This window comes from Kogia breviceps, chromosome 20, assembly GCF_026419965.1.
Source record: "Kogia breviceps isolate mKogBre1 chromosome 20, mKogBre1 haplotype 1, whole genome shotgun sequence".
Lineage (NCBI taxonomy): Eukaryota > Metazoa > Chordata > Mammalia > Artiodactyla > Physeteridae > Kogia > Kogia breviceps.
The window spans coordinates 9,740,572-9,766,675 of NC_081329.1; the positions used below are offsets into that span (position 1 = coordinate 9,740,572).

Below are 26,104 nucleotides of genomic sequence, written 5' to 3' on the forward strand. Positions count from 1 at the left end.
TATGGCAGAGAAGCGCTCCTTGGTACTTTGCTGAGAGGAGCGGCTCTTTCCCTTTCCTGCAGGTGGCCCAGGCAGTGCTGTCAGTCAGGTACTAGGTGGGGAGAAACGCGGTGGGACGGGCGTGGAAGTAGGGGGGTGAGGGGGCGTGTGCACCGGGGGTAGGGACGGGGTGTGGGCCCCTCTACTGTGGCCTCTGCGCTCACCCTGTGGGTCCTGTCTTTCTCCCATCGCTGCAGGTCTGACTGCCCCAAATAGGTCCCGGACCCTGCAGATGTCCGGCTTCTCCCCGGTCAGGAGGCGGGGGCTTTGGGGGCTGATGTGGTCCTGAGGGTGGAGGCCTCACAAATGGGATCAGAGCCCTGATAACAGGGACCCCCAAGATCCCCCCAGCCCTTCCCCCACGTGAGGACACGACAGGAAGACGCCGTCTGTGAACCAGGAGAGGCCTCAGCAGACACCAGATCTGCGAGCACCTTGACCTTGGACGTCCAGCCTCCAGCACTGGGAGAGGCGAATGTCAGTCGTCTAAGGGGCCTGGCTGACGGTGTCCTGCTGTGGAAGCCCAGAGGACCGAGACTGCCACCCCCCTTCCTCCACGTGGCTTCCGGAATCCACCCCCCAGGCCCCAAGCACGGAACTCCAGAACGGCCTGTTCAGTGTCCACCCAGGTGCCACCCAGGTTCCCCAGACCCACACGTCTACTATTTACTCAGACATGAGTGCTCTTGTCGTGTATCCCTGTTGCATCCTCCTACCCAGCATAAATTGTTTTCACTCTTCTCTGATACAGTTGCGACCACACTCAACTTTATAACATTTCATTTCATCAAGTTTTAAAAATGGAGTTTCAAATGCACTCGCAGATTCTGTGCGATGAGTTATAGAAAGCAGAAAACAGGGCTTCCCTGGTGGCGCAGTGGTTAAGAATCCACCTGTCAAAGCAGGGGACATGGGTTTGAGCCGCAGTCTGGGAAGAGCCCACATGCCGCAGAGCAACTAAGCCCGCGCGCCACAACTACTGAGCCCGCGCGCCACAACTACTGAGCCCGCGCGCCACAACTACTGAAGCCCGTGAACCTAGAGCCCGCGCTCCGCAACAAGAGAAGCCACCGCAATGAGAAGCCCGTGCGCCGCAACCAGTAGCCCCCGCTCGCCGCAGCTAGAGAAAGCCCATGCGCAGCAACGAAGACCCAACGCAGCCAAAAATAAGTAAGTAAATTCATGTATTAAACAAAAGCAGAAAACATGTACATGAAATTCAAAAATCCCCGGGCTGCTCGGAATTAACCTCACTTTGTAGGGTGTACGCGGCCTTCTGGGAAGGTTGGTGCAAAAGCAAAAAAATGAGGGTTGAATTTAAAATTGGGCAGGGAGAGGGCATCTTGCAGTGGACAGAGACTCTTATTTCTGACTAATTAGGGACACTTTCGTCCCCTCCAATTCCACTTCCTCCCCGCTCACTGTCTAATTCGGCACCAGCCCCCCATCTCCCGCTCCCCACTCAGCAATGCCCACAGGATGCCTGCGTAGCCCTTCTCTGCAGGGAGACACCCAGACGTGCTTGGTTAAGGCAAATCGAACACCCTGCACGGCCTGAAAGTACCAAAGGATTTGAGAGAATATATAGAGTTATTTGCGTCCTTTGGTTCAACATCTAAACAGCATTTTGTACGCAGCGGGGTTTCAATAAACACTTGACTGGGGTGCTGGCTGGCTGCACCTCTGAGCTCTGCAGAGTTAGATGCTGTGCTGCTTATCACGATGCGAGCATGGGAGGGTACTGGGAGACGGAGGCCCTGACCTCCCCGCATGGGTTCTGTAACTTCCCCTGGTTCCACGATTATTTACTAAAGAGTGTGCTTTCTAGTTTTGAGGACTGGAGTGTAACTATAGGAGCTTTTGCTGAGGAAGGCGGTAGCTCCCAGGCCTTGCTGCAGATGAGGGTGGGAAGTCTTGCATCATTTTTGGGTTCAGGAACTCTGTCTGTCTCGTCAGTCTTCAGCCCGTATCTGTGTCTCAGAGGTGGGGGTACACTGGGTTACAAGGGGCTGGTGCGTACACAGATAGCTGGTGTTGGTGACAGCTAATGTCCCTGTGACAATACAATGCCTTTCTTCCTCCCTCCCTCCTCCTATTGCTGTTGGGCTGGAGGATACGGGGATTGCATCTCTGTAATAACTCTGCACAGGCTGGGGCCTGGGGCCATGTGGACGCTCCTGTCCCCTCCTCTGCGCTGCCCCTGAGATGCCAATGTGTACAGTTAGAACAGCACAGCTGCATGCTCACCTCCCAGGCCAGAGCCAGGGTCACTGGGAAGCCAGATTAGAAACTTGGATGTCGACTCCTCTTTAGAAAATGTTCGTCACATACACACAATTTGTCTACTGAGTCTTCAGACGAATGAGTAAAAGATACTAGAGTTTCCTGGTCTCCCCTTCACGGCCATGGCAGTGAGCTAGCGGGCATGGGTATTTGCAATCAGCTGGTTTGCAGAATTTTCAGCAAGGAGATCGCTTGACAAGACCGATCGCTACGTCATTTGTTTTTAATTATTAATAACTTGGAGTGTGGGTGCTTGGTTGTTTGGTTTGCTGTGAGTTTTGGCTTCACTTAAGAGTATGTGGGGGAACCTGAGGGTTTGGGGCTGTAATTCTCTAAAACTAGACGCTAAAGTATCAGTGCATTAAGGCTCAAGGAAGAATTCCCTTACACCCACGGATAGAGCCTCCATCCCTAACCTCTGGGAAGTGAATAACAATGTGAAGGAACAGTGATGTTCTGTTTAGGAAACTGTGTGAAATAAACAACTTTGATTATATTGTCAAGGTAAGTATAATACAATTCCTGGGTTAATTTTAGTCTACAGGGCTTCGTTATAGTTAAAATTTGTGTGTATTAGGTCATATTCCTGTCCTATAAGGTAACTAAGTGTCTGCTTTCTGTAATTTGCATGTGGGGTTTCCCTGCAGTCTCTCCACCCAGGGCTCTCCCGCTGCAGCATGGGAGCTGCAGGGTGCAGGTGTGTGGGCCCCCAGCCGTCACCCTGCTGCCTGGGTGACACAGAGCAGGCGCAAGGGGCGCTGAGGCAAGGAGCCTTCTGCAACATTGTTAGTTACGAGTTTAATGTTAATTACAGCTAGCATTTATTTGCATCAAATCTGTGATCCGGGAGAGCTAAAACTGACACAAAATGTGCACGCTCTTTATTCCATTTTGATAAGACGAAGCATAATGTTTCTCTTTTAAATTACTAAACAGACTTTGGGGTTCAAATTTGTCCATGTGGCACATTGTCATAGACTCTACAGCCGTCATCCCAAGGAATACCCTCATCTGTGGAAACACTTTTCAGCTCCATTTTGTGGTGTAAGTAGGGATGCTTGCGTATAACAAAGGTTTTCTGCTGAATTCAGTCATGGCCTGGAGAGCAATTTCTGGTCGAGAAGCTGGAACAAATACAGACATGCATCCAATTCCTGAATCCAACCGGTCAAGCAGATAAACATATGCCGTCACATATACCTGTTGGTTCTATGTTTATTCTGGGTGCAAACTTATTATCAACTACATTAACAATTCAATTTCAGGTGTCAAATACAGTAAACTAGATACACTGGACCGGAGATAGGATATTTTGGTTTCTTGGGGAAGGAAGATCCGAGGGGTAGAAAGATCCCACCCTGGTTTAGCTCAGAGCCAGAGTGGCTGCTGATTCATCAATGACCCAGTTCAATCGCCGACCTCTGTGGGCTTCAGGTCCCGCACAGGTGCACTGAGGATGCTGTAGGGTTCAACTCACTGGGCTAGGTGCCCAGCAGGAGAAAGGAGCACCGCGGGGGTCCTCGGAGACACCCAAGGTCCCTTCCCGCTCCTCTCCCATTTGGTCCCTCGCATTGCCAAGGACCATCTCACTCTTGATGGCAACCATAGAAATGGAATACTGGTAAAATTTCTCCAGAGCCCAGGGCATCTGCTACCTTTCGTTTTTCACAAACTACAGAGTTCGTCTAGAAGCCCCACACCCGGTCAGATAATTCTGCTCTCTTCCCTGCCAGCTGACCGTTCATTCCCTGTATCCTGGATGCCAGACCTCACAGGCACTAACAGCCAAAGAGATCAGCACGCCGCCCCGTTTCTACCTAATTCCGCATCCACTTGACAAGACAAGCACATCTCTGGATGGCTTCTGACTCACGTCTGAATGCACGTGTGCCTCTGAGTCTCCTGCAGTCGAAGCGGCGAGAACCCTTACACACACAAACATCTTCAGAATCAAAGAGCAGTCTTGGAACCCGTGTTTTCAGCCTTTGCAATCTGCATACAAATTTAGTAGCCGTGGACATCGTGTTCTAGACTAACACCCAGGAGACCAGACGTCCGTCCGGGAGCTGGCGCCCACCTTCCCGTACACGATCTCCGCCTACACATCCCTCACTCTTTCACGCTTGGATTAGCGAAGGCGGGCGGGTGACAGCAGAGAGGTCATGACGATCACAAGGGTGACAGTCAAGATGATGAAAGCTAACGTGCGTCAAAGGCTAATAAAGCTCGCTACGTTTCTTACACTTTGGGGTTTAATCATCCTAATAATCCCAGGAGGTAGGAAGTCCCCTTATGGCTTCCCCTTGATTTGTAATAAACAAGGAATCAAAGGCACAGTGAAATTAGGTGGATGCCTCTGTGCTTCTGTCCAAGCCCCACGGCAGGATCCCTCTCATCTCCCGCCCGGTTCTACAGGGCGCAACTCTGCCAGCAGCTTCCTGCCCACGTGCATCGCGCCCCACACGCAAGATGCCTTGTACATTGGCACCTAGTCCACACACACCCACACCCCTGATGTTTCCTTCAGTGATACTTGCCCTACTGTGTGTGATGTGCCTTGATGTTTTCTACTCTATACATTCCATACCTTCCTGTTCTTTTTTTTATTTAAAAAATTGCTGGTAGCGACCCAGTAACTTGAATTCATGACCCACTGAATGGGTTGCAGCCCACGGTTTTACAATCAGTGTCATGTAAATATAAACATGAGAGATAGGAAACAAAATGAAAATTACATGCTGACTTAGCAAACGGCCCATTCGGAGGACGGACGGTCTCTTCTCTGATTAGATGGCTCATCCGTCACCCTCCTCCCTTCCTGCCGGGATCTGCCTCCACCCTAGACCACGTCACCCAGCGCAAAAGCCGTCGCTTACTTGTCGTAGAAGCTGACGGCTTGGGGCGCTATTGCAGCAGAAGTGTCACTTCAGGAGGAATGGCTTTGAAAGGTGAAATGAAGACTTCCTGTGTGACTCAAATTTGCATGGGTGTGCGTGTGTATACAAAGACAAATGCACGTGTGGAAACACTTGCTTCCTTTAAGACAGACGTGTTTCTGCAGGAATGGACCAGAGAGCGAGCGGGTGTGTTGCAGACGCAAGAGCATCTGGACAGAAACAGGAGGTGGGGCTGAGGAGATGCCCCCTGAGTCTGGCTGGGTCTCCAGCAGCAAGAAGCACGTGGCAGCTGGGGTCTCCTTATCCTCGGCCACTAGACAAGCCCAGCGTCCTCACCGGGTCCCTGGCACCTTTTCTGACCTCACATCACTGCACCCTTGTGACATCTACACGCTGTCCTCTAGACCCAAGTCCAACCTCCACTGAGTTATCAAGCTCTGAGCCCAATGTGATTCTATTTTGCCATAAGCCCATATTGAAATGCTGATTTTTATCAACGGGTACATAAAAAGATGCTCCAGACAATTAATCACCGGGAAAATGCAAATTAAAACCGCAATGAGATATCATCCCACACCTGTCAGCATGGCCGTCATCAAAAAGACTAGAAATAAGTGTTGGTGAGAACGTGGAGAAAAGGGAACCCTTGTGCACTGATGGTGGGAATGTAAATTGGTGCAGCCGCTATGGAAAACAGTATGGAGGGTCCTTAAAAAACTAAAACTAGAGCTACCTTATGATCCAGCAATTCTACTCCTGGGTATTTACCCCAAGGAAATGAAAACACTAATTTGAAAAGGCACATGCACCCCAATGTTCACTGCGGCATTATTTACAATAACCAGGACATGGAAGCAACATAAGTGTCCACCGAAAGAAGAATGGATAAAGAAGACGTGGTATACACACACACACACACACGCACACACACACACACACACACACACACACACACAACACACACACTGGAATATTACTCAGCCATAAAAAAGAATGAAATCTTGCCATCTGTGACAACATGAATGGACCTAAAGGATACTGTGCTAAGTAAAAATAAGTCAGACCAAGACTATTACTAAATGATCTCACATATGCGGAATCTAAAAAATAAAACAAACAAAAAACAAGTGGATATAACAAAACAGAAACAGAGTTATAGATACACAGAACAAACAGGTGGTTGTCCGAGGGGAGGGGGAGGGGAGGAGAGAAATAGGTGCGGGAGGTTGAAAGGGACAGACTGCCAGTTACAAGACAAATGAGTCACGGGGGTGACACCTACAGTGCGGTGAACGCGGTCAATAATAATGTCATATCTCTGCACGGTGAGAGAGGGGGTCAAAAGGTACAAACTTCCACGTACCAGATGACTAAGAACTAGGGATATGATGCACAACGTGATAGACAGAAGCAACTCTGCTGTGTGTTAGACAGGAATGTTGTCAACAGTAAATCCTGAAAGTTCTCATCACAAGGAAAAATACTTTTTCTATTTCTTCTCTTTTGATTCTATACAGGATGATGTATGTTCACTACACTTACTGGGGTCATCACTTCACGATGTATGTAGGTCACATCATTATGCTGTACACCTCAACTTATGGAGTGGTGTGTGTTAATTATATCTCAATAAAACCGGAAGGAAATAAACTTGATGTACAATTTGCAAAAAAAAAAAAAAAAGGCTTATTTTACTCAGAATGAATTCATCTAGCTACTTTTTGATTAGTATTGATACCTTGTGGTTTAAAAAAAAAATGATTTCAAAGCCAAAATGTAATCTTGGGAGTTAAGTCTCTCTTTGTTTTCTGCATTATTTTTTACTGAAATCCCCCAATTTTCGTGCTGTTCAGGGGAGGGTCTGGAAGCACAGTTCTCTGTGAGGCTTGCTCTGTCCAAGGGCACGTGTGGCCGTGTTTGCCTGGGGTTTGGGGGGGCCGCTCAGAGCAGCCTCCTGGATGGAAAGCAGCCTCCAGGTTTGCAGGACTGGGGCTGAGAAACCCCGGTCCGGAGCTGACTGAAAGGGATATAGCTGGTGGGCTTCACCATGAGAGCCCCTCTCCTACCCTCTCCTGAGCTTCTCCTCCCTCTGAGGCCTGTCTGTCCCCTCCCTGTGGGCCTGGTGATTCCGCTGGTTGGACCACTGATGCATCCCTGGTAGCCCTGGGTGGGGCTCACAGCCCCGCATGTTCCATACGAGCCTGTTTCTCTCCATCTGCAGAAGCCGGAGGGTGGGACAGCGTCTGACTCCTGATCATCAAGTATTTACACACCGGGCACCCTGTCTGGCCCCGCCGCTCCAGACCCACGGTCACCCTGTGACCTTTCAGAAGCCCTGGCGGGAGGGGCCTTGGTACAGAACCCCATCACCCTGCACCTTCCAGGAGGAGCCCTGCCCAGGCCAGCATCTGGGTCCATCACTAGAGCACGGTTTTTCAAAATGCATCCTTAAGGTTCCCAGTTCACACGCTGCCCTGATGGACGCGCTGAATAGAGTTCAGGGGCGACCCCGCACCCATGCAGCCCTCCCCGCCCGCCCCCAGCCCCCGGAAAGGTGCGGGTCCTGACGCGTGGCCCCCTTGGTGCTCAGGTGTTTGGCAGCAGCAACGGCCTTACAGATGTGTCTGGAAACCCGCTCGTCCCTGGGACCCCAACCGAAGCCACCCTGCTCACCAGGCTCTCTGGGTCCCTAGACTGCAGCAATTTGATTTTGGTCGCAGTATAGAGAGTACCGTCAGTGCCTCTCTAACTGCACTGAATTCCTTTTCTCTTATATGCACAGCGGTGACGCACTTGGTTTTTTCTAACTCCGCAGCGTATGGAGGCCGCTGGGTCAAGGAGCTACGTGGGCGCATCCTTCAGGGCAGAAAACACTCAGTAATTGTTGTTTGAGTGAAATCTGCTATAGACTGAGTGTCTGTGTTCCCCCAAAATTCATGTATTGACTCCCAACTGCCAAAGTAACGGTGTCGGAGGGGCCTTTGGGAGGTGAGAGGTCATGAGGGTGGGGCCCCCAGGATGGGATTAGTGTCCTTCTAACAGAGACCCCACAGGGCCCCCAGCCCTTCCTCCACGTGAGGACACAGGGAGAAGACACCACCTGTGAGCCAGGAAGAGGGTCCTCAGCAGACGCCGAATCTGCCAGCACCCCGATCTCGGACCTCCAGCCTCCAGAACTGGGAGAAGAAAATGTCTGCTGTTTATAAGCCCCCAGTCTGTGGCACTTTTTTTCTCTCACAGTAGCCCAAATGTAGTAAGACAAAGCCACACACGCACTGATGGAGGCGTGAATGCATCAAATAAAGATTTACTGTGTGAGGAAGGGAACCAACAGGGGAGAAGGTACCATAATTCATTTGGCAGCAGCCAGGCTTGGAAACTGTGGAAGTTAAACACTGATATTTAGCATAAAAGCTAGGCAGTGCACTCCAGAAATCTAGACGAAAAATCCCAATCTCCTAAGTTCTACAGACACATGTTAGTAGCTTTAAAACTGATTTTGATTTGTTTGTACAAAGTTTTAACGTTAAATTGTCAAATAAAATACATCTTTTGGACTGTCCCCTTGACTAGCTGGCTTGTGACCTTCCCTCCCCTGTAGCACGTGAGAGGGACTCGACGTCACATGCTGGGAGGAGCGTTCCCCGAGGGGTGTCAGGATCCCCAAGGGGCAGGTGGGTACGAGGGGGCTGCACGTCCCGAGGGGTCTCCGCTGTGGAGGAGGGAGGATGGAGGGACACAGTACATAGATACATTGTTACTGTCCAGACAGAACCTTGGCAAGGCACCGTGTCCACTATGTCTAGAAACTTCTAGAAATTTCCCTGAAGGAGGTAAGTGTGGACGCCCCTCAAGTTACAGAGTTACACATCTATACGTACGTGTAGGGGTGTTAATAAAAGGACACAAAAATAAATGTCTAAAAGGGGAGTTCTTTTAAAATGAGTTACGTATTATAAGTACTTTGAGACATTCATGCAGTTAGATGGTGTGCAGACGTCAAACAACGCCATCTAACATCCTTTATATAAAAATATTTTCACAACATGTGGCTGTCCTGAAGAAGGCTTTAAGTATTGGCAGGTATTATTTTATATTCAGGTATTTTTTAAGTTACATAGTGTGTCCGTTTTCTCCGTGCTGTGTCTCATATAATATCTGCCTAATATTCTTTAGTTGATCGTTTCATTTTGTCTGCCTTTTTTCATTTCAGTTTGCAATTGACTTGCCAGTGCAAAATGTGGTTCAACAGAACAGTCCTCATAAATGCTTATAAATTACCAACTCTTTACAACTGACTTAAATTTAACATTCGCGGGAATGAAGAAAACCCATTATTAGTGATCACATCTCCTATAAATGAGCCAATGACACAAAAATTACTGGTAGGGCAATTTAATTTCAGTGTGTCTGAGGGTCTTCCCTCAAAATGTTTCTCCTGGAAAAAGTGGGTTTTCTCTTCCATTGTAGTCATTTTGAACGTGCTGCATTAATCCACTTTTATCATTGACTTTAATTTCATAGAAACCTTCTTTATCTTCCTCTGTTCCATGGCCATTTTCCTCATCATAAAATTACTTTTCATACATTACACCCTATGAGCTTTGGAGAATGTCAGTGTTCTAAAATGGAATTGTTAATGGCAAGGGCATGGGGTGTGACACTCACTTCTAAAAAGATGACTTTACTCATTTGTCTGTCACTAAAGAAGATTTTAGGGTTTTCAGTAAATGTCACTCACCTTCCCTTGGAGTTTTTAGATACTGAGGCCAGTTGGAGAAAAAAAAAGAAAAAAAAAAAGATTGGCATTTTGAACGGGACCAGAGGCAAATGTTCCTGCATTGTTTTATGCCTTTAGCCTCCTACCAGGCTGCAAAACGCCCCTCAGTGTTCTGTAAATGACAATGACTCATTTTACTGCAAGAGCATTAACATCATTATAAAGCATTTTTAATTTTAATGTGGGACGGTAGAATCAGAGACTCGGAGGAGACGTTAAAAACCTGTCCAGTTTCACCCTCTCGATTCAGAGATAAGGAAACTGGAAAACCCAGTTTGGAAAATAAAATGTCTAAAATTATGGTGCTTGCTCCCAACTAGTTATTGTAATAACACTGGGAACATAATGGAAACGTAACTCATACCTTCTCTCCTTCTCTCCGCCCTTCCTCCCCCCGCCCCCGCTCCTTCCTTCCTTCCTTTGCTTTTTCGTAAACCTTCCTATAAATCATCCTTTCACACACTTTAAATCAGCATCCCTGACCCGAGGTGCGAGTTAGAATCACGCAGGGAACTTTTCTAGATAATAAGCCCACCAGGGACCAGTATTTAAATGCCCCCCAGGTGACAGTGACCCACGACGGCCAGGTTGACCCGCATGTTTCAGCGGAGGGGCTGCTCAAGATCCCTGGACCCCAGTGCGGAGGCACCTGGCGGGGGCACCTCGGTGCTGAGTCCGCTGGCCGGTCCACTGGCTACTTGGCTCCGTCCTGCCTTGCCCGACAGCTGAGGTAGGGTTTCCCCTTCCCATCAGAACCCACCGCCGCCCACTCACCACCACAAGTGGGAAACTGGGCAACGTTTCGAGAACTCTTTTGTAGCCAACGTCACCAAATCCTCCTGTCAGTTTCTTCCCAAGTGCTTTAAAATCTGACTGCTCATGTCCACACTGTAGCAACGGCTCACTGAGTACTCTCTGTCCCTAAACATTATGGTGGCTTCTAAAAAAAAATTTTAAAATAGAATTACCATAGGACAAAGCAACTACACCTCGAGGTGTCCCCCCGAGAATGAAAAACAGGCCCTCGGTGCCCTCGGGCTGTGCCAGCCCAGGTGAGACAGCACCCCGAGTGCCACGTGCTGTCCAGAGGTGGACGGCAGCCTCTGGGTCAGCCTCAGGTTCCTGCCGCCGCGGAGGTGGAAACGTGGCCTCGGGATGCACAGGTCTAATGTTTTGGCAGGTCCCCCTCACCCTAAAAGCCTGTCACAGAAAAGAACTGGCGCCATAGACACAACTGTGATGCTGAAAAATCTTAGACCCAGTACAAACGCAGGTGAGCTACTGTCAAAGTCTCATGAAACAGAAGTCAAATAAGTCACCCATTCACCTGGAAGCTTCACACAGTGAAACAAAAAGTAACGCATGCTTATTCCAATGAGAGAGCCGGTATTCCTTCTAAATAAAGAGTAAACATCATTTAATTGGCCTATTTCCAAGTAGAGAAAGGCCTGGTTAGACGGGCAAGTTAGAAATAAATTTCTAACTCAATCATAGTGGATAATATACTGTCATTCTTTTAGGACTCTACCTGGCTTCATAATTTTACATCGAAAAGCGAACTTTTGGGGGGTTCTAATTTCCTTTAAAAGAAAGCACAGCTTTACGCAAAAGGACTCCTGTGATTTTCAATACTATTCTTTGAGCCAGGCAAATGAGCAACAGGTTCACTGGCTGAAGACTGGATATGAATTAAGAAAAACTCAAATTTCAATAGGAATCAAGCTTGTGATCCGTAAGATAGCCTCTGCGCAGCCACAGCAGACGGCCGGCCGAAGCCGAGAAGGCACCTGGAAGTCTCTGAGGCTGGCAAACACCATGTGAAGTGCAGGGCCAGGAACCCAGAGCCAGGGAGAGGGGGGTCTTTTCTCAGTTACATCCCAAGCGGATTTCCTTCAGCCGTTTGATGCTGAATTTATCCGGCACTCCCCATTTCTAAGGGAGCACCTGCCCCATTTCATGGAAGCCCAACGCCCTGTCAAACGGTGATGGCCAAACCCAGCTCCAGCTTCACTGTGTCTGTGGCAGCATACAGATAAAATTTCTGTGTGATTTCGACGAGCGCTGGGGAAAACAGAATGTGATAGCGCCTCGGAGCTTCCTCGGAAGAAAGCATATAGTTGCACTCAGCACCCAAGCCACGTGCAGCTGGGCTTGCCTGGAGAAATCGGCTGTTTTATGTCAAGTGACAGAGTTACCGGAGAAAAATGCAAATAAAAAAGCTCTTCCCTCCCTTAGATTGATTGACTTAGGGTTTAGTGACAAAGGAGGGAAGGAGAGATGTGTCATGCTACATGTGGGGACAGGTCTCAATTATGTTAATGCAGCTTTACTAATTAATAATATTAATTATGTAAATAACTGCCTGAATGATTGATCTGTGATGATCGGGAGCTGTGTTCTCATCTAGATCTTCCATAATGTTTACAAACCGCTACTTAAAAAAATTTCACTGCACCTTACTTCGTTCTCGTTAGGACCCCCTAAAGTCGAACGTATACTTAAAACATCTTGTGGGGAGGGTCACCAGTGACGCACGTGCACGTGCCCCCCGCCTGGAACGCCCGTCTGCTCTGTGCAGCACTGGTGTGTACTCTACCTAGATCCTCCTCGGCCGGCCCCGGAAAGCTGATGCCCGGCTGGACCAGGTCCCCGCCCTCTTCCTCTGCAAAGAGAGAAACAAAGTCACTTTTCAGTATGTTGCCGGTATGGCCCGCGTAATCACAACGCGTCCCCTACACGCCCCCGCGACGCTCAGGCACGAGCCATGCTTTCCGGCGTACGCGACTGCTCGGAGCTGGCGTCTGGGGCCGAAGCCCAGGAACCACCACCTTTTCTGACACCGGTCCTGCGGTCGCGGGTGCACGTCTGCCCCACGGAGGTGCCGACGTAGGCGGCCGTGCAAGGGATTCCCGGGTGCGCCTCGGTTTCCTGCAGACTCTGCAGACTTTGTCTGCACGTGAACTGGAGTCTGTAAACTCGGCCGCACGATTGTTTCCCGGCTGGTGAGTCCCCTGTGAGCCCTACACGGCCCCGAGGGGGCCGCCTCGGACGTCTGGAAAGTCTTGTACTACCTGAGGCCTCATTTGGCACAATTCGAAGCCTGCAGTTACTGTCCTCATCTTAATACTCGTTAACCTGACGTCAATTTTGTCCAAATCTCATTTCCTTCTGTTGTGAGGACAGGTCACCGGCACTGATTTTCAATTGCTGGGTCTGTGATGAGTACAGAAGCAGACACGATGTGCTCAGAGGGACACGTCGTGTGGCTGTACAAGGTCTCGGGGGTCATCTCGCTCTGGCCCTCCCCACCCAGATGAGGCAACAAAGCCAAAGAGACAAAAGGCCTGGGCTCTTTGTCCAGCTGGCCCTGGGGAGCTGGACACACGCACACATCAGTGGCCTTCCGTCCTGGGCTCTGCTCGGCGAACCAGGTGCCTCGGTCAGCTGGCTGCTCTGGGTCCCATGAGTGCTGCCAGGCCGCTTAGACCTGCTGATGCCCAGGGATTGTCTGCCCCGCAATGTGCGGAGAGCCGGGGGCGGGGGGGGGGGGTCAGACAGCAGGTCTCCATACAGAGACAGGGAGTTTCAGATACGCTTCATATATGTGCCATCATTTGGGTGTGTAGTCCGTAAATATCATTCTAAGTATAATTACATACTCAGACATGTGTTCACGCAGGCTTCCAACATTCGCGAATAAGCTTTGGGCAAATATTCTAGTATGACATCCTTCTCGCAGTCCTAAATACAGTTACATGTTACAGTCGCGGGGGCTTCGTCTTAGGACATTGTGATCAGCCCACTGACATTTTCACCATCTTCAAGTCAGCAAAAATAGGCACCTTCCACTTTCAGTAAGTTTACAGGATGTTAAGAAAGAAAGGTAGGGTTATTTGTAGTAAGGTGGGTGGACCTAGAGTCTGTCATACAGAATGAAGTAAGTCAGAAAGAGAAAAACAAATACCATATGCTAACACATATATATGGAATCTAAGGGGAAAAAATGTCATGAAGAGCCTAGGGGTAGGACAGGAATAAAACACAGACCTCCTAGAGCTTGGACTTGAGGACACGGGGAGGGGGAAGGGTAAGCTGGGACGAAGTGAGAGAGTGGCATGGACATATATACACTACCAAATGTAAAATAGACAGCTAGTGGGAAGCAGCCGCATAGCACAGGGAGATCAGCTCGGTGCTTTGTGACCACCTAGAGGGGTGGGATAGGGAGGGAGGGAGGGAGGGAGATGCAAGAGGGAGGGGATATGGGGATATATGTATATGTATAGCTGATTCACTTTGTTATAAAGCTGAACTAACACGCCATTGTAAAGCAATTATACTCCAATAAAGATGTTTAAAAAAAAAAAGAAAGAAAGAAAGGTAGGGGGTTTGGCCATGAAAGATGATGTGGAGCTGTGGAATTTACCACGTCTCAGGTAAATTGTGGTGGAATTTCATCTTATGGGGTCTCCCAGGCACTGCTTTTAAAATATATACAATATACATGAATATACATGTATATATGTCTAATAAATGTCTGTCTGAATTGGGGTAAGTATTTTAAAGAGAGCTTATTTGAATGCATTCACACAATTCAGCTGCGCCCCGTTTTTGATGGCTACGAGTTCTTTTTGCACATCTGAAGTCTTCTTTTACTGCTAATAAGCCATCGATGACAAAGCTGGCTGGTCAGGTGACCGCATTAAGGATAATACGAAACTGAAGATGCCATGTTTCATCTGTTTGGAAGCATAATGCAATAGGATGCGCAGTGCGAATTAAATACGGTTGCCACGGACACTGTGCTCACGTGGTCAGCATTATTAACGTGAAGACCGTCTCCGTTAGGTGGGGTAGCACAGAATTAGGAGAATAAACCGAAACAATGAACCTCCGATTTCTATCCCGTTTGTTCTCCTTGAACACACATACACAGAAACAAAGGGACAAGCTTTACCAGTATGAATCTGAGCGAGGAGCTGACATCACCCAGTGGAACCGCAAGCACGCGCTGAACTGACAAAGACGCCCAGCGGACGCAGACGGACAGACAGAGCCCAGCGCAGCGCAACCAGCCGGCAGCTTCGCAAAAGGGCGAGTCTCATTATCCTGAGGACAAGACTCCAAGGACGCCGCCTGAGGCCGTGCGCGGAGGCCAGCGCTGGCTTGTGAGGGTGGACGCCACCAGCTGCATATTCCACCTCCGCGTGTCCTTCCTCAGATCAGATAAAGTGAGGCCTCGGGGTGGCTACACTTAGGGAAAACCTTTCGGCCACACACATGGAATGTGGGTTAAGGGCAAATGCATTAGACGGTTCTGCTTCTGGTTTTACCTCTTGGCCAGTTGAGCCTCATTCAAAACGTGTGTTGGTGTCATTAGTGGCCGTGACCCTGCCTTCGCCAACCAGCTTTGTTGCACTGATCTGGGCACCGTCCTGTCCACGTGCACAGACAGGGTCGGCGGGCCGCTCAGCCAACATCCTGTGTCCGCAGCGGGACAAGAACGTCCCAGGTGACGGGCGAAGGAAGCGTGTAGGGCGCAGGGCACGTCTCCTCCGCTGATACCTCTCGGTCCCCAAAGCTGCCCCCGCCAGGCTTGCAGAGATGCGCCAACACGGGTCCTTCCCGATTCTAGTCTCCGACCCAGCGCGCGCCAGGGAGAGGAAGCCTCTCTCCTGCGAATGCTGCACAGACAAACGGCGGGACCAGGGAGCAGCCAGCCCGGCTGGGGCGATGAGACCCCCGGGGACTGCGACGCCTCCCCGGCCACACGAGCGCGCCACAGCCGGGGGGCGGGGTGTCGGGAAGCCGCCGTGCAGACGCACACGTGTAAAGTGAGGAGTGCCTGCACCGGGCTCCATGTTCACACTGCGGCATGCTTTCTTTGCGAAAATAGAAACGTGCCGCAATCAACCACAGACGCGTCTCAGTGCATCTAGTGAGTTCTGGTCTTCACTAGAGGATCGGCCCCTCGCCGTTAGGGCTCCGGGCCCTCCTCCCTGCACCTCGGGCGCTGACAACCCCTTCCTGATGAGTTCACCTTACTCATCAGAAAGATGAGTAAGATGGATCGTCTTTTTTACCAAGTCGCTAACACATGACCTAGCGATTCGATAACACCTCTGGGTGAATTGGAAGCAGGTCTTTTCGTGGTTCTGGGCCACGGTGCTTCTTCAAAGGGTCAACGCCTAACTCCACGTGTGCACCGAACTTCTCCCAGATGAACTCCAGATGAGGAGGCTCAAACGCGGCTGCCGGTGGAGCCGACAGGGAGCTGAGGTGCCACCACGGAAACACCATGTGGGCCCGTCTCTGAAATCGCCTGCACACGCCAGACAGTCGCCCCCTCGTGCCCTGCACCCGGGAGCTGAGCAAGTTACCCGAGAGAATCCTACGATCCGGGCCGTGGTCATCTCAGAGCATGGTTTCTGCCGCCTCTTCTCACGGATGGACGCAGCGCTCACGCCCCCTCAAGGGGGACAGGGGCAGCTCGGGGTTTCCTCACGGTCAGACCTCACATGCACGTTCCAGGTGGTTGTGGCATCCACACTGTGCCATGAGGACCAGAGAGGCGGGCGTGTCACCTGGGGGAGAGAGACACTGGATGCGGGGGGCCCTGCTGGGACAGAAATGAGAGCCGTGGGTACAAGAGCCCACAGTGGGCGGGGAGACAAGGAGGCCGGGATCCGAGGTCCCGAGAAGCAAAGGCCCCACCTCAATGCAGACCAAAGTCGGGTCCCGAGTAAAGAACCCCCCCAGCGAGGGTCAGAGCCAAGTGTGCTGGCGGCACCGTGTCAGAACGAGATCTGGCTTCACTGTGCTGAGCGCGTGGCCGTGGGAGTGTGTCCTGCTTCACGGAGAGGGTCCTTCAGGAAGCGCCAGGACCGAGCACCTAACACAGCCCCTGCCCCGCCCCCGCCTTCCTCTCGTCCTCCCAGTGGATACGATCCAGGACCCGGCCCCGTTTCCAGTCTCGGGAAGTGAAGACTTGTCATCAGGACCACCAGGCAGCACTGCTGGGTCTGCTTCCCAGCTGGCTTTTGGTCATTTGGCCAGATTGTGGTGAAGCAGAGAAGAAAAGCGATATGTATGATAATTTGTGTGCACATTTGCAAATGCTCAGGCCTCCATCACCTCACTTCATTGACCCGACCGACTGCTCTGCACTTATGGCACGAACGGTCCCCTGCCCTGATGGATGCAGAAGTCGAGGCCCGGGAGGTTCCGTGCCTTCCCGGACGTCACGTTGGGGCGGATTCCCGGAGGCTGAGCCTGTCCTGATGGAAGTTCTGGCTCTTTCACCCCGCTGTCTGGGGGCATCTGTTTGGAGGCGTCAGCAACACGACCCTTCATTTCTTAAAGACCGGACCCACGAACGCCCCGCTGCCAGGCTCAGAAAAGAGCAGGGGGAACACACACTCCCCATCTTTGGGCTTCTAAACCCCCTTGAGCACAAGTACAAATTATACCTTTTGAGGGGGAAAGTTGTCTCTAAATCATGCCCACTTGGAAGCAATATTAAGAAAGCGTTAGAAGGAATAACAATGTTTATACATGAAAAGGGAAATTGCTCATCAGAAAATACCAGATTTCTTGGTGTAAAGGAATACAATACTGTTACTACCTTGTAAACACCAAGAAAATGAAATGATACGCTTTGTGCACCGTGCTCGGGACTTTGCAGCATGTCTTGCTCCAAATGGTGTTTTCACTTATGCGCTTAATCAGTTTTTCCCCGCTGTGTCCCTGTGGGCAGCGAGGGGGCAGAGAGCACTGTCCTTGTGGACACAGTGCCCACAGGCTTGGAGCAGAGAAGTGACTCACTCACAGTCCCCAGCAGAATCGTGATTTCTGATGGAGATTTTCAGTAGCACATTCTTTTTTCTTTTTTTTTCAAATGATGTCTACACAGAACTCCAGATATAAGAAAGGATGCTATGGGAGCATTGGGATAAGAAGGGGATGCGGTGGGGTGTCTGACCCCCTTTTCTTCTCTCGCAGCCTTCGGACCTTCTCTGCAGAACCCAGAGCGGCCGGGACACACGGCCGCCCAGGGAGACCACAGGGGTGAGTGACTCTCACTTCTTTTTGTTGCTGGGATGACCCCTTTTGAGCTGAGGGTAGTAGCAGGTGAAGCTTTTGCTGCTGAATCTAGGTTCCAAAGTCTGACTGATGTTACCAAAGACCCTCCGCCATGCCCACCCCGAGTCCAGCTGCATCTCTGGGTCTCCCCTTGGGATCGGCCCCTCTGACGGTCATTTTCCCGTTCCTTTCCCCCCAAGCCCAGGGGACCACCTGGCCTCCACGCACTCGGCCTCTTTTCCATCCTCACTTCGCCTGATCCATCTGGTCTACCCGCTCACTTCAAGTTCACTCACCCCTCTGATCCTGCCCAGATCCTCTGCCAACTAAAGAAGGTCACTCGCACTGGGCTCTACAAGGACTGAGCCACAAGCCACCGCAGCCGCTGACCTTCAACCCACCGTGAGAGGAGTCCAGGGCGGAGATCAGGAAGGAGGAGCTCTGTGCTCCGGGAAGACTCGCGAACAGCCCTTCACATAGTTAGGCATTTTCAGGAGATACTACGAAGCCAAGTTCTCGCACCGCCCCATCCTCAGAAAAGTGCTAAGACCATGAACTAAGGCATGTGCTCCTGTGACCAACAGAACCTTCCAGCCAGCTGTGTGCGTGGCTGCACGCACCCTTTGCCTGAATCCCACATGTGCTCAACCCCCCCTACCCCCCTCAGCTCTGGGGAGCAGGTCCTCAGAGCCACCGGGAGGCTGTCTCCGGCTCATCGTCCCCGGTAAGTCCCCGAATAACCCTGAACTCACAGCTCTCAGGTGGTGCGTTATTTCCCGGTCTCCACCTCCGACCCCTCCTCAGTTACAAAGTTTGCTTGTGAAAATGTCTCCTGACCGTGTGACTTGTTGGAAACTCCTCCCGGTGGATACAAAGGGCACAGGACACGGAGCCACGGAGTCAGGGTGACAACCACGGGTGGTGTGACCGCATCTCCAGGTGTGACACCGGCAGCTACTTCTGGACGTGCCCAGGAGATACTCCGCCAGTTCAGTTCGTGAAGAAGCCACCCACAAAGTTCGGCGATCTGACAGTTTGCCCAATTTCTAGATTCTTCTCCGTCTTTAAAAGTTTACTCTGCAGAAAGCACTCAAGTCCCCATTTCAGCCGTTTCCCTAACGACAGGATTTGAAGCTGCTCAAATTAAGGGTTCATCTCTGCTCCTCGAGGATAAAGACACTGATTAGTGCGACCGTCCCTCCTCCTCACAGCTGTGCTGCAGCCTGCATCCTGTCCCCGCCAGGACCACTGCTAATGGCTCTTCTTTGAAACACATAAAAACGCTCATAATTTTATTTTGGACCAAAGATCAAGCCTCAGAAGAAGCTGCCCGAAACCCTGCAGAATTTTCACTCATAGTGAAGTGTCACTCAGGTGGGAGGAAAACTTGGGGTCACAAGCGGGAACAACTGAAGCCCCGATGGGGGGTGTCAGGGTTCACACCCCTCGGACCCGGGGAGGGGAGTGGCATCCCCTGTTTGCAAGCTTTGAGGGCCTCACCACGCGTTCAAACAGATCGCAAAATCGTCTTCCACAGGAATTCACGTGCGACCAAGGGCGGCACAGGCTTTGCTCTGAATTTCTCTGGACTTGGAAACGAGAGGAAAAAATGCTGAAGCAAAAAGCAGACTTTCTTATGTAAGAAAGAAAGCTCCAGGCTGAACCGTATCTGTCTGCTGTTAAACTTGAACATTAGTCACTTCAAAAGTGACGTTAATTATATTTTGTATAATATGTTTTAAACCTAAACTCCAAATGAATGTAGTGTCAAGTCCTCTGCACTACCATCTGTATTTAATACGGTTTTACACCTAAGTTTGCTGGAGGATATGTCCACCACGTTTAAACTGGAAAGACAGTTTTAAGGACAGAAGTAAAGGGCATTTTACAAAGCTTAGAAGAAGTTGTCCTTTGCAGCCTGAGCTACTGCGGCCAGACCCTGGGTTAGGTAACCACCCCAGAGATGGGAGTGAACGATGCTGAAACCAGACACCTTCTTTATCTCTGACACCAGACACCTCCTTTATCTCTGACGGGTGGTTTTCTGCTGGTTCATCAGAAGTCCCTGGGTAGGGCAGCCAGAGGACATCCAGGCATTTGAATTTCAGATAAACAAGGAATAATATTGAAGTATATCCCAAGCGGTATCTGTTGTGTATCTGAAATTCAAACTTACCAGGTCATCCTGGATCTTTATTTGCTAAATCCTGCCTTGATGCCCTGGGGGCTTTGAGAAGAATGCAGATGCTCTGGCCTCAATCCTGGAGGTTCTGGGTGGCCCGGGGTCAGTTCACCTCACTCCAGAGGCGACTTTATTGGGCAGCCGGGTTGAGCACAGCCAACTTCACAGAATGAACAAAAGTGATGTATTCAAGGTCCCCATTTCACCCTCCCTCCTCCAGCTAGGAACAGGAGGCCTGACCGTCCTGCGCCCACAGGGTCCAGGTGGCTGTCGTCCTTGGCCGCTGGGAGGCCCAGCGCGGCCCTACTCCCCACAGGCACCTTCCGGAGATGCTGACTTCCTACCAAGACAGGGAGTGGGGTTCTCTGCCTGGAAAACTCTCTCCCACTTCTTTGTGATACCACCTACTTTCTGGAGAGGAGCTTTCCAGCATTTTTTTTTTTTTGGTAGTACGTGGGCCTCTCACTGTTGCGGCCTCTCCCGTCGTGGAGCACAGGCTCCGGACGCGCAGGCGCAGCGGCCACGGCTCACGGGCCCAGCCGCTCCGCGGCACGTGGGATCCTCCCGGACCGGGGCACGAACCCGCGTCCCCTGAATCGGCAGGCGGACTCTCAACCACTGCGCCACCAGGGAAGCCCTCCAGCATTTTAATGTTATAAAAAGCCACAGCGTTAACTTTTAAACACTCTAAATTCTTTGTTTTAATAGATTTTTATTGGAGTATAATTGCTTCACAATACTGTGTTAGTTTCTGTTGTACTCTAATTCTTCATTTGACGTATCATCTTAATTTTCTACACTTGATGAATTTCCGGCATCTCTTGGCTCCTTCCAGAGACGTCCACCCGAGTGCGAGGGGCTCTGATGACCCAGGAGTAACGAGAGCTCCAGTGATTTTGTGTCTTTTCCTAGATTTTGTGCAAGTGACTCGAGGGGAAGTAGTAACGCTCCATTTTCCCCACCTCTAACAAGATTGGCAAGCCTTGATGTTCAAATATCCAATTAAAGCAGAATGGTTAAATAAATTACGGAACAGTCACAGCATGGAATGTTAGAGAGTTTTAGCCATTTTAGAAATTCCCGATGTAATGCTAAGTGAGACGGCCAGGATGGAAACTCTGAGTGCTTTACGATCCTCGTCTGCTCTGGAAAAAAGACGGGGGCCGTTTACCAAGATGCCAAGAGCGACTGTCTGCAGTTGGAGGGATTATGGCCACGTTTTGTTCTTCTCTTTAAACTTTTCGTGCTTTCCAGATTCTCTTCAACAGGCCTGTGTGCTCTTTATAAATACAAAGGGGATTATAAAAACACTTGGTGTTCAGCAGTCTCCAGTAAAACCAACATCTGTTTTCTTCTTTGCTGAAATAAGATGGCCCGGTTCCAAGTCCACCTTCCTTCCTATTGCGCGTGTGGGCATTAACCGCTCCTCTGCTTGCTGAGCTGTACGGCCCCTCCAGGCTTAGGTGGACGTGGGATTAGGATCCGTCTTTGGGAAACTGACGGGGATAAAACGTGTCCTCGGCATTTTTACTTTCACTGTCTTTCCTGGGTGTTCATGTGCCCGCTCTCCTTTCCTGGTTCCTCTTTAAGACACTCCTTTTCCTGCATCAAAATCTGGGCTCAGAAAATAAATGTGCTAAACTCATTCCCAGTAAAGTGCAAAGGGACCCCATCGACCTCCCTGAACACGGCCTCTGCGTCCAGGGACTGTCTGTGCCCAGAGGGACGGGGCCTGCTGTGGACCCCACCACGCAGGGGGTTTCACCCTGCGGATCACAGCGGGGAAGGAGGGCCGGGGCCGTCCACCAGCCCCGCTGTGGCCGTGCCGGGACCCCGAACGGCATTCTGTGGTTGAACCTCCTTCATCAGGGGTTCGCCCTACAGTGATTAAAATTCCTTTCCAAAGATATCATTTAACAGCAAGGACCTGCTATACAGCACAGGGAACTATATTCAATATCCTGTAATAAACCATAATGGAAAAGTATCTGAAAAAGAATATATATATAGATAGATAGATACAGATAGATAGATAGATAGATAACTGAATCTCTTTGCTGTACACCTGAAACTAAAACAACATCGTAAATCAACTATAGTTCGATTAAAAAAATATTTTAAAAAGATATCATTTATTTATTTTTGGCCGTGCCCCACAGTATGAGGAACTTCCCCGACCAGGGATGGAACCCTGGCCCCCTGCATTGGAAACGTGTCGTCTTAACCACCGGACTGCCAGGGAAGTCCAAGCCATCATTTAAAAGGCAGCACTTTCACATTTGCTGTTTCACTGGACCTAGCGCTTCCTGGAAGGGGACTTGAGATGGGGCATCTGAGGGGAGTGGTCCAGGGGCGGCTGTGTGGACGACGCTGTCCCACACCTGCTCACACTCAGCCCCTGAAATCCCGCCACCCCACACCCGCCTGCTGACACCAGGTGCACCCTCGGGGCCCACAGTGTGGCAGGAAAATTACACGAAACAGGGACCGCAGGGCCCAGAAAGGAAGGGCAGGAGGAGGTCTTCGCGCGGACGAGTGCCATCCGTGTGGCTTTCTGGATGAGGACAGGGACTTCATAGGGCACCTAATTTAAAAGTACATTTTTAACTCCAGTCACTCCGGAGTTAGATGTATCATGTTCAGCTGTTACACAGACTTGAATAAACTCAATTATGTACAGAAGAAGTCTATACATTAAAATATTTCCTAGCCAAAATGTTATGTTGATTCTTACTTTCTAAAAGAAAGAAACTTTGGAAATTTGATTTGTGGTCGGTTGTTTCAGACCCTGAATCTTTGTAAACACCCACTTTCAGTGCCCCTTCGCCGTAAAACAGAATTTTGATCTATATCCCCAGGCCTGCCATTACTCATTTATTCCTCTTTGGATATTAATCAAAGTGAATCACATTTGTTAGAAAATGACAGGTGAACCCAGTTACCATTATGCGTCGACAAATCACATCCAAGACATCACTCTTCTGTTTTTGAAATACATCACACGACAAGTTTACTCGCAGGAAACCAAATAAGTACAAGGTTTCACCGCAGCACCTGGATTGCAATGCATTTTTAAAGCCCTCGGATTCCAGATTGATTCTGGTTTAACAAACGTGCTCCTTGACCTGAAACCCAACCAGAAGTGGCGCCCCCATATTGTTCACGTCTCCGAAATGGCTGCTCTCCTGGGTCAGCCGGTGACATCCAGAGAGCGGAGACGCCAGCTTTCCCATCTGTTGGTGCTTCAGGAGATTAGCAGCGGCATAGGACTCATGCATTTTAGCATTTTTTTTTTTTTTTGCCGTACGCGGGCCTCTCACTGCTGCAGCCTCTCCCGTTGCGGAGCGCAGGCTCCGGACACGCAGGCTCAGCGGCTATGGCTCACGGGCCCAGCCGCTCCGCGGCACGTGGGATCCTCCCGGACCGGGGCACGAACCCGTGTCCCCTGCATCGGCAGGCGGATCCTCAACCACTGCGCCACCAGGGAAGCCCCATTGTAGCACTTTAATGCCGTGTTTGTGACGCAAGTGTGTGGTTCTCAACCTCCTGGTTCACTGGCAGTGAATCCGTCTCTAGCAATTTGTGTTTTCTATTATGAAAAACCCTGGCAATTGCACCCCACTTGGCAGGAAGCGCTTTGCTGGCTCAGAGCTGGAAGAGCCAGAAGTGATGGATGACGGGGACCGATGGGCGGTGCGGGGCCCGCGACGACAGTGGTATAGGGGTCCCTGATCCTGGGGACACGGCATGCGTCAGCTTGCCTGGGGACGCAGAGCAGACAACCTCCCCCCAGGACCTTCCCCCTCTCCAGGCAGGACCACTCTCAGAGCTGCTGCGAACACAATGGACTCCATCCACCCGACGGTGCTGCCGTCCTTTCTAAATCACAGGGACCGGCCATCACCCAGCTCTGAGCTGAGAGTCCCGACCTGGTCCCGAGCACACTTCCTGCCACCTGCCTGGGCTCCACTGCCTTTTACAAACGCCAGGGGAGCCCAGGACCCTTAGCGGAATATTTGGCACTAACAGACCTTCACCTTGGACTTCTCCATGGAAATCCAAAGGGCTCTTGCAGGATGCTGCTCATTTGTCCCTTTCCCTTCCAGCATGAAAGCTGAGCCACACCGGGAGGTCTGGCCGGAGTACACGGCCTGGTACCGAGGGCCCGGGCAGGGATGGGGTCTGGAAGAACACGAGACGGAGCAGAGACCCTGAAGACAGGCACTGCCTGCTTATTGGTCTTCTGAGACCCACCTGAGCCCTTCAGAGGCTCACCCTGTCCTCCACCCGTAAGAGGGGCCGAGGGCCAGACCGCACCCGGCCCCGGCGGCTGAGCTTGTGCGTCTCCAGGAGGACCAGCGCGGTGCGCGCCCCCAGCCATGCTCACACGCCCTGAGCCCGGGACACCCAGCTTCCCCCACATCTCACCGGCTGTCTCCACCGGGAGAATGTTTGCTCCTCGGTCACGCTCCTGAGAGCTGTGCTTCCTCTGCTTCTCCTTCCCACGTAGGGCATCATGGCTGGGCCATTCTAAACTGGTCTCCCGGGAACTTGGCAGGCGCATGGCTGCTCTCAAACACACTTTCTGCGATGTGAATGACAGGTGAGTCCTGCCCGAGTTCTAAGGTGGAAAAACTAGAGAAAACCTGCAACTCATTAACCGTGTTTACAGGGTACAGCGGGTCTGGCTAATCAGCCCGATCTAAATCATACTGAAAAAGCTTATCATAATTATCCGGCAAGATGAGAGAAAAAGATGAGACAAAAATACATTTTTTTTTTCTTACAGAAAAATAACAGGGCAGCTGCATTAAACTCATCCCAATTTTCCAAGTCATTTCTGAAACCACCTGTCAGGGCGAACTCAGCGTCCAGACCGTGGAAACGCCTGATGTTAATGGATAATTTTCACCCTCAATTTATCCACTCTCATCGAAATTGAAGACAACGCCTCCTTACTGACATGGCAGCCATACTCTCACAGATGATAAAGAACTAACGGCCCAGGAAGGACACCTGGGGTCATTGGGATTTCCAGGGACACAACCTTCCACTGTAGGTCTAAGCCACTAGGTCTAGAATTTTCCTTCTTTTCAAGTATTTCTGGGCAATAAGGATCTAAGGAACTCATGTTAGCGTCTTAAAAGAATCACCACTGATGTTTCTTTTCTAAATCAAATCAGAAACTTTGAATTCTAGAACTCAAGACCTTTTATCCTGCTGGACCAGAGCAGTAATACTGGTCTGACTGCTGAACAAGAGGTCTCCAAAAACGACACCAGTCCACACCGTAATAATCTCAGAAATCCACGGAGACGGTCAGGGTCTGCCCGCTGTCTGGTGTCTCTGCACCTCCTCAATGGGGCCGAGCCTCTTCTCTCCTCTTCCTCCTGCTGCCCCCTCCACACCACGGCAGCTTCGCGAGGGGCACCGTGCCTTGATCCCATGTCACGCCACCCCCGCCGCCAGGCATACAGGACTCCCAGCTTTGTATTAAAAAAGGAGTCTGATTACTACCTATGGCTACTGCTAGTTTTGAATCTAATAGATCCCAATCAGTCAGGAATCCTGAGCAAAGGACAGTTTCCAGATGCTCACAGGCCACCCCTTGTTCCATGACGGTCCTGGAAACATGGTCCCTGCCTTGAATTTCTTCTCCCTGGAGAAGCCCCAGCAGATCCGCCTCTGAGCCGTCTCCTCAGAGCTGAGCCTCTAGGAGTGGTCAAGGCGGACTGCCCGGCGTGCATCACCTCGTGCAGCAGCTGGAAATCCTGCCATCGAGCAGGTGGCAGCACCTGCGTCTAACGGGGTCTCTGTCCACTGTGCTCCCGTCCCCGCCTG

General features: G+C 50.7%; 1 protein-coding gene across 12 annotated transcripts in view; it reads right to left on the reverse strand.

Moving 5' to 3' along the window:
- DLGAP2 (DLG associated protein 2) overlaps nucleotides 1-26,104 on the reverse strand; it is a 719,273-nt gene that overhangs the window by 157,443 nt on the left and 535,726 nt on the right. For 10 of the 12 annotated variants that reach the window (XR_010838517.1, XR_010838518.1, XM_059049193.2 and 7 more), the window contains one exon: nucleotides 12,596-12,661. The exons of the other annotated variants lie outside the window; for them this stretch is intronic. Coding sequence is in view for 5 of the 10 variants with exons in the window: in XM_059049193.2 (XP_058905176.2) it covers nucleotides 12,596-12,661 (66 nt within the window). In the remaining 5 variants the exon portion in view is untranslated. The remainder of the gene's footprint in view (nucleotides 1-12,595; nucleotides 12,662-26,104) is intronic. 12 annotated transcript variants of the gene reach the window in all.